This window comes from Pelophylax lessonae (genome assembly GCF_965119305.1).
Source record: "Pelophylax lessonae genome assembly, chromosome: 7".
NCBI classification, from domain to species: domain Eukaryota; kingdom Metazoa; phylum Chordata; class Amphibia; order Anura; family Ranidae; genus Pelophylax; species Pelophylax lessonae.
In genome coordinates, this window is record NC_138774.1 from 64049599 (window position 1) to 64065806 (window position 16208).

Sequence of the window (16208 nt, forward strand, 5' to 3'; positions counted from 1 at the left end):
AAAAGCTAAATGCGATTTCCTGGAGATTAGCTTTAATGGATTCTTCTGGCTGATCATTGGGAGCCACAACCTGCAAATGCTTCCCTAGGCACTGACTCCTCTCCATCAAGAATGCAACACGTTCAGTGCAGCAAATGACCTCCTGGTGCCAATTGAAGATACTCTATAACTCGTACCCCAACCCACAAGCCAGGCGCTGACCCAAGGCCTTCCTGAGGGAATCACCACCCAGTTGGAATCCCATGAGCTAGGCCACCTGCATCAAGCAAATGTCAGTCATTCAACCTTGAAAGGAGCCAACTGGTACAGGTCAATAAAACCAAAATGACATCTGATAAGCACATGCTTGTTTCGAGTCAGCAACTCTACTCTATGGACCCAATATACAGACGACCATTAGTGGGAGCATTTATGCATAATTTAAAATTAAATAAAAATATGAAACAGCAATTTAAAAAGATCTGTAGCTGATTACTTATAATAAAAGGACACTTACCTGCTCAGATATCCAGTGTTGTCCACACCCAGGTCAGTTCTTCACAGGTCTTCAGGTCTCTGGCGCTGTCGTATTTACCAAGGGAAGCCGTCTGTGGCCTTGTGACTTCACAGCCAGCTTCCAATCACGCATCAACGAGCCTCACTGTTCTTTGTGAATGGTCCTGCAGCCCTCAGAGATCTGTGATGTATTCCAGAAGGCTGCAAGCAAAGGGGGGGGGCTGGATTCTGCTTTGATCATCTAGGCAAACCTAGCGGAAGTGGAAGCAGGTACCTTTCAAAACCAATAACCTAATCAAATCCAAGAAGTAAATATGTCCAAAAGTGGTAGAGGAGGGAGGGAGGAGATGTAAAAATGGAACTTCCCATTTAGGATGAAGTTCCACTTTAAATAAAAGCACACTATAATGTCAAAAGTATTGTGACACCTGCCTTTACTCACACATGAACTTTAATGGCATCCCAGTCTTAGTCCGTAGGGTTTGATATTGAGTTGGCCCACCCTTCGCAGCTATAACAGCTTCAACTCTTCTGGGAAGGCTGTCCACAAGGTTTAGGAGTGTGTCTATGGGAATGTTTGACCATTCTTCCAGAAGCACATTTGTGAAGTCAGGCACTGATGTTGGACAGCCTGGCTTGCAGTCTCCCCTCTAATTCATCCCAAAGGCATTCTATCGGGTCACAGTGTAGGCCAATTAAGTTCCTTCATCCCAAACTCGCTAATCCATTTCTTTATGGACCTTGCTTTGTGCACTGGTCCAAATCATTTGGTGCAGGGGGCAATATGGTGTGGGGTTGTTTTTCAGGAGTTGGGCTTGGCCCCTTAGTTCCAGTGAAGGGAACACTTAAGGCATCAGCATTCAAGACATTTTGGATGATTTCATGCTCCCAACTTTGTGGGAACAGTTTAGGGATTGTCCCTACCTTTTCCAACATGACTGCACACCAGTGCATAAAGCAAGGTCCATAAAGACATGGATGAGCGAGTTTGGGTTTGAGGAACTTGACTAGACACGCTCCTAAACCTTGTGGACAGCCTTCCCAGAAGAGTTGAAGCTGTTATAGCTGCAAAGGGTGGGCCAACTCAATATTGAACCCTAAGACTAAAGCCTCGTACACACGAGTCGAAATTCGGCTGGGAATTTTCGTCCGATGACCGATCTGCCGATTTTCGGCTTGTTAGTATGATGCTTCCGACAACCGACTCCGACTTTTCGGGCGAAAAAAATCTGGTGTGCAGGCTATAAAATTTTTGTCCTCCGTCAAAACATGTCCGATTTTCATGCAGTCAGTACAGATTTCGACAGGGAAAAATCTTATGAGCAAGTCTGGGCATGCTCAGAGAAGGAAGAACACAAAGAAAGCAAACCAACACATGACATCACTTCTGAAGTAGAATTTTGTCGTGCGGTGTCATCCGCTGACATCCACAATTCCATTGACATGCATTATGTCCGTTTATCATCCGCAAACGGATGGGATGATAAACGGACATATGGACCGGATGACACAAGTCCATGACCGTAAAAAAAAGAAAAAAAGTGTCCGCCCCGTGTGAAAGGACCCTAACTATGATTTCAGTTTTTACATCTATTAATCTAGAAATATTTGTGTCCCACGGACAGAAAAAAGGATTTGTGATTTGGACTATAGGATCTGTTTAACAAGAGCTTGTACCATGAATCACTGAACAATGAATACACATGGTCCCATTTTGTTCTGATTTATGCTGTAAGAACATGCCAGGGAGAGAGACGCCAAAATTCAGCTTCCAAATCACTGTCCCATTGGTGGAGAGCCGTGTTCTGACACTTCACAGAGAGTCTGTGATATCTACAGGTCTGAAATCATCTAGGCAGATCCACAAAGTGCTCTCTCCTGGGCTGAACTAAAATAAGATATTTTTCGCTCAACCGCGCCAACACGTGCATGCTTACAAAGCTCCCAAGAGCACAGCGCAGTCACTAGGAGGAAATTAACATTGAACACGCTCTTAAATGAAGAGGAGTTATTGTATTATTTATATGAAGTGGTATTTATATCTCTATTTTCTGCTATGTATTTGTATGGTTACACTTCATGTATTGGTCTACAGACGCATCGTCTGATAGTGATCCGATATCTCTTCTGTCTGTGTGTTCAGGAAGATGCTAAAGCCTCGTACACACGCGTCGAAAATCGGCAGGGAATTTTCGTTTGACGACCGATCCGCCGATTTTCGGCTTGTTAGTATGATGCTTCCGACAAACGACTCCGACTTTTTGGCCGAAAAAAATCTGGTGTGCAGGCTTTAAAATTTTTGTCCGCCGTCAAAACACGACCGATTTTCGTGCAGTCAGTACAGATTTCAACAGGGAAAAATCTTATGAGCAAGTCTGGGCATGTTCAGAGAAGAATGAACACAAAGAAAGCAAACCAACACATGACATCACTTCTGAAGTAGAATTTTGTCGGGCGAGAAAATTTGTGTGCAGTCTAGAGCACATTCCAACCAACAAAACACCACTCTGGACAAAAGACGGACGATCGGTCGGCCGATAATCGTTTCGCGTGTATGGGGCTTTACAGAACTACCTGTAAATTGCAGCTACCCAGCATGGTCGCTTAATGCTGAGGATTGATCTGCTTATATTTTTCTTGTCCTGGTTCCTCCTCTCCCCCTCATCAACATGCTAATGACATTCACTACATACCTTATTTTAACCATTTCAACCCAGAAGGTTTACCCCCCCTTCATCACAAGGCTATTTTTTGCGAGACGGCACTGCGTTACTTTAACTGACAGTTGCGCTGTCGTGCAACGCTATACCCAAATAAAATATATGTCCTTTTTTCCCCACAAATAGAGTTTTCTTTTGGTGGTATTTGATCACCTCTGCGTTTTTTATTTTTTGCGCTATAAACAAAAAGAGACCAACAAGTTTGAAAACAAAACATGTTTTTTACTTTCTGCTATAAAACATATCTAATAAAAACATATCCAATTAAAAATGTAAAAAAAAATTTAATTTCTTCATCAGTTTAGGCCAATATGTATTTTGATACATATTTATGATAAAAAAAAGAATCCCAATAAGCGTATATTGATTGGTTAGCGCAAAAGTTATAGCTTTTTATTTTTTTTTATTTTTTTACTAATAATGGTGATCATAAGAGACTTATAGCTTGATAACAATATTGCGGAGGACAAAACGGACACTAAAGGCCCGTACACACGTAGCGATTGTCGGCCGTAAATATTCGGCCAACGTCCGATCGGCCGATTGTCGGCTTGTTAGTATGATGCTTGCGACAACCGACTGCGACTTTTCGGCCGAACAAAATCTGGTGTGCAGGCTTTAAAATTTTTGTTGGCCAACACCAGAACGGCCAATTGTTCCTCAGTCAGTACAGAATTCGGCCGACAAACAGCAGATGAGCAAGACTGGGCATGCTCAGAGAAGAAAAAACACATGGAAAGTTAACCATCACATGACATCACTTCTGCAGTCGGCTGTTGTTGGCCGACAAAATTTGTGTGCAGTCTTTAGCACTTTTCAACCGACAGGACAGCACCGGACAAAAGACGGCCGATCGTTCGGCTGACAATCGCTACGTGTGTATGGGACTTTAGGCTCCATTCACACTACCGCGACTTGTCAGGCGACTTGTCAGCCTGACAAATCGCGGTCCCTCACGGTCCATTGACTGGTACAGGACCCGTTCTAATAGGAGCGACACAAGTCGCTCCGACTTAGAAAAAGGATCCTGTACTACTTCGGGGCGAACTCGGAGCGACTTGCATAGACATTCATTATATGAAGTCCGTGCAAGTTGCGCCGAAGTCGCGGTGCACGGGACTTCACAGGTCGCTCCCGAAGTCATGCAGAAGTCATGCCGCTTCAGTGTGAATGCGGTCTTACTGACACTTTTTTTGGGGACCAGTGACACTAATACTGTGATCAGTGCTAAATATATGCACTGTCACTGTACTAATGACACTGGCAGGGAAGGGGATAACATCAGGAGCAATCAAAGGGTTAAATGTGTGTCTAGGAAATGTTTAATAACTGTGGGGGAGGTGCTTGTACTGTGGAAAGGCAGAGGTCCGTGTTCCTGCTTAGCAGAAACACGGGATCAGTACCTTCCCTACAGACAGAATGGCGATCTGCCTTGTTTACATGGGCAGACCGCAATTCTGCTTCTCTTCCGAAAGATTGCCGGGTGCTGGCTGACATAGAATCCACCGACGCCCGACGGAGCTGGTTAGCTTCCACTGGTAACAGCCAGCTGGCGGAGCGTGCGTGCCCCAGACCCGAAAGTGCAGACTCACGTAGAGGTACGTAATTCTGCACAGAGGAGCCTTCGCCCCACAGTAAATGTACGTGGGGCAGTAGGCAACAGGTTAAATTCAGTGACATCTTCACTGGGGCTCAGTGCTTCTCTAATTAAGCAGCTGCAGCAAGCTAGCCTGCCACTAGGTGGCTCTGTGTCAGAATAGTGTCTGGTTACAGAAGATAGCGTTATCAGGTGCTTGGCCCCTTTTAGTTAGAGCCCCCCTGTAGTGATGTAATGGGTAAGTAAGGGCCCAATTGTGAGACAGGTTAGGAAAAACCCTAGTGCAGTTGGGGCGTGGGAGCCAAACATCCTACATCTATGCAGATACATAGCTCCCAACTGTCCCTGCTTTCGAGGGACTGTCCCTGATTTGGAACAAAGTCCCTATTTCCTTCTCATTTGTCCCTCATTTTGATCTGTTCTATATAGTTGTATATAAAATTCACTTTTTATACAACAAAAAGTGTTTCCCAGTGCTAATCCTTTCATCTAGTTACTAAATTTCGGAATTTGTGAATTCAAAAGCCAGTATAAAGGAATAGTAGTGGTAACTAAAAAGAACTTGTGGGTTTAATTAATCATTTTTTTGTATAATTCTTGTTTAACCACTTTCCTACTGGACACTCAAACCCCCTTCCTGCCCAGGCCAATTTTCAGCTTTCAGCGCTGTTGCACTTTTAATGACAATTGCGCGGTCATGCAACACTGTACCCAAATTTTTATCATTTTTTTTTTAAACAAATGGAGCTATCTTTTGGTGTTATTTAATCACTACTGGGATTTTAATTTTGAAACAAAAAAAGACCGAAAATTATGGAAAAAAACAAACATTTTTTATAGTTTGTTAAAAATTTTTGCAAACAGGTCATTTTTCACCTTCATTGATGTCCGCTGATGAGGGGGCACTGATGGGCACTGATAGGCTGCACTGATAGGTACTGACAAGGCAGCACTGGTGGGCACTTATAGGTGGCACTGATGGGCGGCACTGAAGGGCACTAATAGGTGGCACTCATGGGCACTGATAGGTGGTACTGATAGGCACTGGAAGGGGACACTGATAGGCAGCGCTAATGATGGGGCACTGATAGGTGGCACTGGTGGGCATTGATAGGTGGCACTGGTGGGCACTAATAGGTGGCACTGGTAGGTGGCACTGGTGGGCACACATGAGGCAGCAGTGGCTCTTCCACATCGGGACTGATGTCCCTCTGACAGCAGCCGGCGATCGTTTTTTTTCTTTCTCCTGAAGAAGCTGTCAGCGTGAGGAAAAAAAGAAAAAACAGATTACCGGCTTTGTTTACATCACATGATCAGCTGTCATTGGCTGACAGCTGATCATGTGGTAAGGGGCCTGGAACCCTTACCACCTCATTGACTTGCTGATCACAGAGAAAGCAACGCGTGCCCCACAGGCAGCTCATGCATGGGGGGACGTAAATGGATGCCCTCCTGGCAATTTATGCCAGCTCTGTAGCTGTCTTTTGGCTATAGTGCAGGCATGAAAAGGTTAAGGGGGTGTGGCAAGAGGTGTGACCTATGCCATCATACTTTTGCTAATAGGTGTCCCTCATTTCCATCTCAAAAAGTTGGGAGGTTTGCAGATATAGCCAGCAAGTGGAGGACCTGGACAGGGCTGGAGGCCGGGAAGACATAGACCTGCACTCAGGAAGAGCCGGCTGTAGTCTTTCTCTCCCTTTGTAAGGTTGAGGCTAGGGTGGGTTGCAAAACTCCTTGTAAGGCAGGCAAAGAGTTCCCTGAGTGAGGCTTTTTCCGTAGAGGACCCAGGCAGAGGTGTACCCATGCAGGAGGTGACTACAAAGATCCTATCCCAGTGAGTACAAATGACACTGGGTGGAAAGAGACTGTTAGGGGAGATGGCTTACTTTAATGGCTGCACAATGCTTTCACGTGTGTCTTCTGTGGATTGTCCACTAAATGTGATTGACAATGTATTGTCAAGTGATCCCAGACCCAGATAATATGTCGGTGTGATGGAACTGTTTCTGCCATTTACCATCAGTAAAATACAGCAACCCTATGTATGTGTGGGCATTCCTTCCTTTCGGGTTATAAAGGTTAACGGCCAGTAATGTTCTAACCGGAGAAGAGTGGGACCGTGATTTGTACTTTTGCTGCCGATTTCCAGCTAATCTCAAGCCCCTCTTACAATTATATGCAGGCAGATAATTATTGGTGGGAGGGGCCTGCACATAGCTCCCTGAAAAAAATCCCAGCACCCCGCCTCAGTACTTCTTCAGTCCTGATGTAAGCAGTGGGCTGGCTCGTGGGAGGGGTTATGCAAATATCAAAATGCCTTGATGGATGAGTGTTCCTAGGCAGACTGCATTTGCATGTATCGCCCTTATGTGATGCTGAGCCTCGGTGATTGAAACTGAATTCCAATGAATGAAAGGGACAGGCCAGAGACGTCAGGTTGGGTGATGGTTAGGGTTGCCACATCATCCCTTTAAACCAGGACACATATTAATTATACAGGTTTTGGGGCTAATATAATGCACATAAGGCACTGAGTTTAATTACTACCCTAATCAGCCACAGAACCAGTGTAACTAACAGGGGCTGCCTGGCAACCTTTGGCCCAGGGGGCAAGTACAAACCAGAGGCCTATGATGCAGCAACTTGGCCCCCCTCTCACTCTCCCTCTTCCTTGCCTTCTCCTGACCCACATTCCAGGCTGAAGCTCTACTCTAGGTACTCTCTACTCACTGGCCGAATCTGGTTTCCCGACCTGGCCAGCAGGGGGCAGTTGGGGGGAGCTGGGGCAGCTTGGTCGGAGCTGCATGACGAAGGAGAGTCTCCAGTGGGGCATGGAGCTGACCTCTACTTAGACACAATTTACACCACCCATGCTGGGGTGTAGGCCTGCCCTCTGTCCTTTTTATCCCGCATTCAGTAGGTCTGCAGTGGGGACTTTTTACTTCTCTTCACCAATAATCTTTTAGGCATGTCTGTGGCAGAAGCGGTGCAGCCTTTTTATGGGGCTTCAGAGCGTACCGGGGGGCAAATGCCCCCCTGCCCCCTGTCCCAGTCTTCTCCTGGTAACTAATGCGTGTCCTGGTTTAAAGGGTTTAGGTGGCCACCCTAGTGGTGGTGGACCTCCTCCAGCAAGGAAATGAGGTTTGCTCTGCCTAACTTGCTGCAGCTTTTAATGCACTTTATGAAAATCTCAGTGTGCAGTGAAATCAGAATATACAATTTCAGTACAGAAGAGGAGTCTGTACAACTGTACAAGACTGGAGGGAAGGCTGGAGTCCCATTCTAAAGTAAATGTATGGCCAAGACTTTTTTTTTTTTATTGTTAGTGGGGCCATATCAATGTTCATTTTTGACTATATTGATTGAGCAAGATGGAAATTTTTTTGTCAAACGAAAACCTTTTTAACCACTTAAGCCCCGGAGGATTTGGCTGCTCAAAGACCAGGCCCTATTTTGCGATTCGGCACTGCGTGAATTTAACGGACAATAGCGCGGTCGTGCGGCGCTGTACCCAAACTAAATTGACGTCCTTTTTTTCCCACAAACAGAGCTTTCTTTTGGTGGTATTTGATCACCTGTGCGATTTTTATTTTTTGCGCTATGAACAAAAAAAGAGCGACAATTTTGAAAAAATAATATTTTTCACATTTTTTATATGAAAATTCTCAAAAAAATGTAAAAATCAAAATTTTTTAACACTTTAGGCCAATTTGTTTTCTGCTACATATTTTTGGTAAAAAAAAAATCGCAATAAGCATATTTTGATTGGTTTGCGCAAAAGTTATTGCGTTTACTAACTACGGGAAAGATTTATGTAATTTTTATTGTTTTTTTTTAACTAGTAATGGCGGCGATCTGCGATTTTTTTTTTTGAGGGACTGCAACATTGCGGCGGACAGATCGGACCCCTGACTGACATTTTTGACACTTTTGGGGGTACCAGTAACATTACTACAGTAATCGGTGCTATAAATATGCACTGTTACTGTAAAAATGACACTGGCAGGGAAGGGGTTAACTTTACTGGTGATCAAGGGGTTAAGTATGTCCCTAGGGGGGTGATTCTAACTGTGGGGGGCGTGGCTTGTGATGTTATCACAGAGACATGCAATCCTACATAGCAGGATCGCATAGCCTCTGTGACTACTTTAGTGAGAATGACAGATGGCTGTGTTTACATCAGCCGTCTGTCTTTCTCCCTCTCCTGCGGGAGATCGCGAGTGGCCGGCGGCCATCGGAGCCGCCGGTCACACGTGCTGGCTCCCCAGGGATCGAGCGAGGGCTAGGTCACTTTGCCTGTATGCGGCTGAGTGCTACAGTAAATAGTCGTTAGGTGGTCGGCAAGTGGTTAACAGTGTATGTGGTTTCTGTTTGGGAAAGTCTATTCACTCAAAATCGATTTTTAAAAGCAAACAAGATTTTGAAATATGTTTGAATGACCTTCGTCATCGAATGTACTAAGCATTTATGTATGAACCTTCGTTCAGAAATCTACTAGTGTATGGCCAGCTTTACACAGGGCTAAGAACTCTTCCCCTGTCCCCAAAAGACAGTGATTGGGCCTGGAAATTGGCTGTATCATGGAAAGAGGGGAGAGAGTCACATGTTACCATATAGTGGCAGAAAATGAATGGAGAATGGGAAATCAGGGCCCATCTTTGGACAAAATCTAATCTTAATACCCTTGGGTCTCAGAGAGAGGTTACTTGTTCAGTGTCTGCTATAACTGCTGAGGAAAATGGTAGAGCTATGTAATGAGGGGGGAGATTTACTAAAACTGGAGCACTCAGAATCTGGTGCAGCTGTGCATGATAGCCAATCAGCTTCTAACTTCAGCTTGTTCAATTAAGCTTTGACAATAAAACGTGGAAACTGATTGGTTTCTGTGCAGAGCTGCACCAGATTTTGCACTCTCCAGTTTTAGTAAATAAATCCCAGTGTAAGATAAATGAACCCTTCCCAACCAATGAGAATTTATTATTTGCTGATTAGAAAACTATAATCTGATTGCTTTATCTGACAATGAATTTTTACTCTACAGGCCGTATTAGATACCCCTATCCTCGGGACTGCTGGGAGCAGAGAATGAATGGAGAGGTGCAGAGTGGTCCATTCAATATATTTCTGGGAGGAGACAGTCAGGAGCAGAGGACAGTATTCTGTGATATGGAGACAGATGGAGGAGGCTGGATTGTAAGTATACACTGTATATTTATACATATGACTGATTGGGAGTTTTAAAGCAGACCTGAACTTAAAATAGAATTTCACTCTCCCAACAAACATTGATTATTTTGCTGCTAGCATAAGTATATAGATAGGAAAATATATAATTTTTTTCACATTTCTTCAGTTACTTCCTGGTTTCTTGCCCAGGCAAATGATGTCATACATGCCAAGAGTCTTCAGGAGGGGAGGAGAGGAGGAGGGGTTTTCTCAGCTAAGCACACTCCCCTGAATGCATGCTTGAGCTAAGGGCAGATGGGATTCCAGGAAGTAAATGCTTCATGAATCATTTGCCCTTACTCAAGATGGCCATGGCCAGAAATGCTAGGAGGGTGTTTTTCCCAGTGATTTCTCAACAAAATAAAGCATGGAGACACGGATGGATGGGGGAGTTTGCTTTGAATATTAAAAATGAAATAGTGTTTTTGGTTTCTGGTGCTCAGATGCAGTTAAGATCCGCTTATAAAAAGTCAAGATTTGCTATATTAACCCCCTCCCATCAGCGCTACAGCCTATATACGGCTGCAGCGCGGACTCGAATTTTCGGGAGGCCGTTTTTAAAAGGCCTTCAGTGACACGCCCCCCGCGCGCTCCCGCGAGCGCGCATCGGGGAGAATCTGTGTCGGTCGTGTCCCTTGGACACGGCCGATCACAGATCGTGGTGAATGGCCAATCACAGCGGCCATTCACCACGTGATCAAGCCGTCCAATGAGAGATGATCTCATATGTAAACATATGAGATCATCTCTCATCGCCGACGCTCCTTCCTCACACAGACACTGCAGTGTGAGGAAGGAGGGGGAGCCGACAGCCGCTGGGGACACAGACAAATGTAATCAGGGCACTGATCACCAGTGCCCTGATTACTGAAGGTAAAAAAACATACACATTGCCCCCCCATCAGTGCCCACAGTGCCCGCCATCAGTGCCCCCATCAATGCCCACAATCAGTGCCCATAGTGCTGCCAGTCAGTGCCCATCAGTGCTTGCTCATCTAGGCACTGATGAGCACTGACTGGCAGCACTATGGGCACTGAGTGTGGGCACTGATGGTGCTGCCCATCAGTGCTCATCAGTGCCGCCCATCAGTGCTCATCAGTGCCACCCATCAGTGTCCATCAGTGCCATCCGCCAGTGCCCATCAGTGCTGCCTATCAGTGCCCATCAGTGCTGCCCGTCAGTGCCACCTCTCAGTGCCCAGCAGTGCCCCCTCTCAGTGCCCAGCAGTGCCACCTCTCAGTGCCCAGCAGTGCCGCCTATCAGTGCCGCCTATCAGTGCCGCCTATCAGTGCCGCCTATCAATGCCGCCTATCAGTGCTCATCAGTGCGGCATATTAGTACCTCCTCATCAGTGCCCATAAGTGCCACCTCATCAGTGCCCATAAGTGCCACCTCATCAGTGCCCATATGTGCAGCCTATCAGTGCCCATAAGTGCAGCCTATCAGTGCCCATCAGTGCCGCCTCATCAGCGCACATCAGTGAGGGAGAAAATTTTATTTTCAAAATTTACTCGCAGAAAATAAGAAAAACTTTTTTTTTTTTTTTTCAACATTTTCTGTCTTTTTTTCTTTTTTTTTGTAAAAAATAAAAAACCCAGAGATGATTAAATACCACCAAAAGAAAGCTCTGTTTGTGTGAAAAAAATGATAAAAATTTCATATGGGTACAGTGTAGCATGACCGCGCAATTGTCATTCAAAGTGTGACAGCGCTGAAAGCTGAAAATTGGCCTGGATGGGAAGGGTGTTTAAGTGCACGGTAGGCAAGTGGTTAAAGTGAACATCTAGAAATGTTAATTTTGATCCATCTATTGGCAGGCTGGTTGTACTGAATCAATCTATCAATCGACTTCAGTAAAACCTGCCTGTTAAAGTTTTTTCTTTCGATCACTGCAAGCAACTGTAACTAAAGTTAAATCTAAATGTGATGCCAAAATTAATACTGGTAGACTAACAATGAAATGTACTAGAAAATGTAGACTAAGCAACAGAGGCGTAACTAGAGCCTCCAGGGCCCCGGTACAAGAAACCATGACCCCCTGGCCGGGGCCCTTCCCTTCAAGCCTGGGGCTCTTCCCACTGATCCTGGGGCCCTTTACTCTCGTTGTGGAGCCCTTTATTATGGCCCCGCAGCGGGACCCTTTCACAAGTTCTGCAGTGGTCCCCCTTCCTGCCATCTTGGGGCCTCCCAACAGTGGTGGAATGTCAGGGAATGATCGCAAGTGTGACCTTTGCGATCCTGGAAGTTCACCCACTGGTGTCAGTAGTTTTTATTTTTTGGTATTAAATTGTATTATTTTTTATCATTTTATTTTATTTTTTTACAATGTCACTGACTATGACTCTGTCCATTCAGAAAAGGAAGAAGCTGGTAAATTACATATTTACTGACCCCTTCCTGGTTCTCTATTGTGACACATCCCCTGCAGCAGCCGGCAGGAGAGGAGAGGGAGCACAGTAGGGGCGTGGGGGGGGGGGGGCAGGAGAGCACACAGGAGCCCAGAGACAGCAGAACACAAGTGAACCGGATAGGAGGAGTGGCGGGGACAGCATGCAGGGGAACCAATCTCCTCCATTTTCCTCCTACAGCTACAGGAGGAAAAAGGAGGACAGTGATTTCTCTACATGCTGCCCCCGCCGCCCCTCCTATCCAGGTGTACAGGGGAGCTGCACAGGCCCCCTGGAGCATGGGGCCCGGTTGCAATTGCAACCCCTGTAGTTATGCCCCTGCTAGGCAATAGGAAAGCCCAGCCTGACATTCTTAGTGCCATTAGGAGTCACTAGATAGATTCTATCAGTCCTAAAGTGGAACTTTAGTCAGAAAATTAAGTCCTGATAGATGACTTCAGGCTGGCCTTTTTTTGCAGGTATAGCTATGTAAAACATTAACCATCTGACCTCCGGAAAGTTTACCCCCCCCCCCTCCCTGCATGACCAGGCCTTTTTTTTTGGGTTGCAGCACTGCGTTATTTTTACTGACAATTGCACGGTTGTAGGATGCTGTACCCAAATAAAATAAATGTTCTTGTTTTCCTACAAATAGAGCTTTCTTTTGGTGGTAATTGATCAGCTCTGCGGTTTTTATTTTTTGCGCTATAAACAAAAAAAGTTTTTTTTTGTTACTTTCTGCTATAAAACATATCCCAAAAAAAAGTAAAAATCTAATTTCCTCATCAATTTAGACCAATATGTATTCTGCTACATATTTTGGTAAAAAATCCCAATAAGAGTATATTGATTAGTTTGCACAAAAGTTATAGTGTCTCCAAACTATGGGATATATTTATGGAATTTTTATAAAAAATTTTTTTACCAGTAATGGTTGTGATTAGCGACTCATAGTGGGACCTCGACATTGTGGCGGATAAATCGGACACTAACTGACACTTTTGGAACCAGTGACAGTACTACAATGATCAGTGATAAAAAAAAATGCACTGTCACTGTACTAATGACACTAGCTGGGAAGGGATTCACATCAGGGGCGATCAAAGAGTTAAATGTATCCCCCTAGGGAATGCTTTCTAACAGTGGGGGAGGAGCTTTTACTGTAAAAGGCAGAGATCTGTGTTTCTGCTTAGCAGAAGCACAAGATTACTGCCTACCCTTGTCACAGAATGGTGATCTGCCCTGTTTACATAGGTAGATTGCCATTCTGTCTGTGCCTCGAATGATCGGCGGGTCCCAGTGGACATCGCACCTGCCAGACTTGCTGATTGGCTCCCGCTGTGTTCAATCACAGCAGAAGCAGGTCGCCGGTGGCGTGCTTGTGTGCCCCAGTCCTGGAAGTGCAGAATAACGTACCTGTACGTGATTCTGCGCAGAGGAGCCGCCTCCCTCCCGGGGCGGTCGATTATCTATAAATGTTCATTTCAATCCATCTATTGGCAGGCTGGTTGTACTGAATCAATCTATCTTTAGTAAAACTGGCCTGTTTGATTTTTTCTTGCGATCATTGCTGGTGACTATAGCCGCCAACAGTGATTATTGTATTCTGCCAATGAGGAGTGTGGGGAGCCTACGGGAGGGATTCTCCCATCAACACTTATAGAACTGTACACACGATCTGAAAATCGTACAAAAAATACCGCTTTCGAAACGATCATATGCTAATCTGATCGTTAGTACACAGCTTTCAAGAGCCGATAACGACATTTAATCTGATAATATCCGATGGAACAAGCATGAAAATGATTCTCGTACGATACCAGATTGTACCATTTTCGTTTAATCAGTACAGTTGTTATTTGAAAATACAATACAAATACATTACAAAACACAACACATCACTTACCAATTTTTTATTCTGTCATATAAGAATTTTCGTCACTTTAGTAAACTTCATTTTCGATATGAGATTAGCATGCAAAAAAATGAACTATCTGTCATCCAATTTTCGGATCGTGTGTAGGAAGGAAATAACAATGCCTATTGTATTGCCTGTTTTAGCCTCTGGAAATTTGGGGTAGGATTTGGTGATGTCATACTGGTACTATTCTCTGTTCTCATTGCTGGAGACTGACATGAGGAAGCAAAGTTCTGTTTCTACCGAGATGGCCTCCTCCACACAAAGACACAGGGGTTGGTTTACTAAAGGCAAAGAGACTGTGCACTTTGCAAAGCGCAGTTACACTATGCAAGTGCAGTTGCTCCAGAGCTTAGTAACTGAGCAGATGCTCTGCTGACTTCCATCATCCAATCATGTGCAAGAAAAAAATGCAGTTTTTCCTTGCATGTGATTGGTTATTCTTTGCAAAGTTTACCTCATTTACTAAGCTCTGGAGCGACTGCACTTGCATAGTGTAACTGCACTTTGCAAAGTGCACAGTCTCTTTGCCTTTAGTAAATCAACCCCATTGTGCAACACAACACTTGGATGTGTGTTGAGGTGCCCTAGTACAAAGGATCATATTCTTTACAAAGTCTTGCACGCCCCCAGGATCACTCCTGTGGACCTCCGTACAGGTACAGCGATTCACGGGAACCTGCCAACCTGCCGCTGTATAACTGCAGCAACTGGTCGGCAAGTGGTTAACTGAAAACGTCATTGGTTGTTAGGGTGCCAGTGTCTAGAAAGTGGTAATGGTACATTATGAAAACCCGTGGCTTTATGTAATTAAAAGGCAGGCTTCATCCACCTGCTGGCTTGTATACAATTTTTGATCAATTTTTAGGCATTTTGCCAAGGCACCCCTGAAGAAACCTCAAGGCACCCTGGGTGCTGGTTGAAAAAGGCTGCTCTAGTGCATTCCATGGTGGTTCTGTTAACGACCATTGCTCAAGCTCTTTCCCTGAAACATGTTGGATGTATCTGATGCTCTTAAAGAGGTTGTAAACCTCAGAATTTTTTTAAAGTACTCCTGAAAGACAAACACATAATGAGCTAGTATGCATCGCATACTAGCTCATCATGATATGCTTACCTTAGCGAAGCACCGACCGCTCACCTCTCCCATGGGTGACATGTTCTGTCACCCTTCTTCCGGGTTCGCGGCATCCGGCCATCTGATTGGCTGGACACGCGATTACGTCACTCCCGCGCATGAACGCGGGAGCCGACGGTCGCGGCACGGGACTCTGAAGGAACAGCACCAGCGGCCGTTCCTTCAGAGCGCATGCGTCAGTGATGTCACTGGCTGCATGTAAGGTAAATGTCTCCTACCTAAACGGTACATGTTTAGGAGATATTTACAGTACCTATAGGTAAGCCTTATCATAGGCGTACCTATAGGTACAACTTGCAGAGGAGGGTTTACTTCCTGTTTAATGGTGACAAGCTTCAGTACCCAAAATGAATCATAGGAAATGCTTTAAATTCCTTTACAGGGGATCGGTTTAGAGTTAACCAAAGGCGATGGACCTGGAGTTATTGTTCTCACTCCAGGCACGGCAAAATAAAATGTGTGCAAAGCCTCATATTTGTTGTTTTTTTTTTTTTTTTTTTAAGAAAGCAGCCACAGCCTGAGTAGAAAAGCCTGTCCCCGACCAGCATGCTATAGAGAAGAACTCTTACTCTCTGTGTGGAAGCAGTGGTCTCTCTGCAGTTGTCTAACATGCGTCCTGCTAAGTCAGAACTAAATTGCTTCAAACAGCAAAGCTTCTGCTCCCTGCTGACTGGAGAACTCCACCTCTGACTTAGCATGCGACGTGCTGGACCCCTTCAGAGAGAG

General features: G+C 45.0%; 1 protein-coding gene across 2 annotated transcripts in view; it reads left to right on the forward strand.

The window, feature by feature from the left end:
* TNXB (tenascin XB) overlaps window positions 1-16208 on the forward strand; it is a 204544-nt gene that overhangs the window by 171285 nt on the left and 17051 nt on the right. For both annotated transcript variants that reach the window (XM_082263702.1, XM_082263703.1), the window contains one exon: window positions 9854-10005. In XM_082263702.1, coding sequence (XP_082119828.1) covers window positions 9854-10005 — 152 coding nt within the window. The remainder of the gene's footprint in view (window positions 1-9853; window positions 10006-16208) is intronic.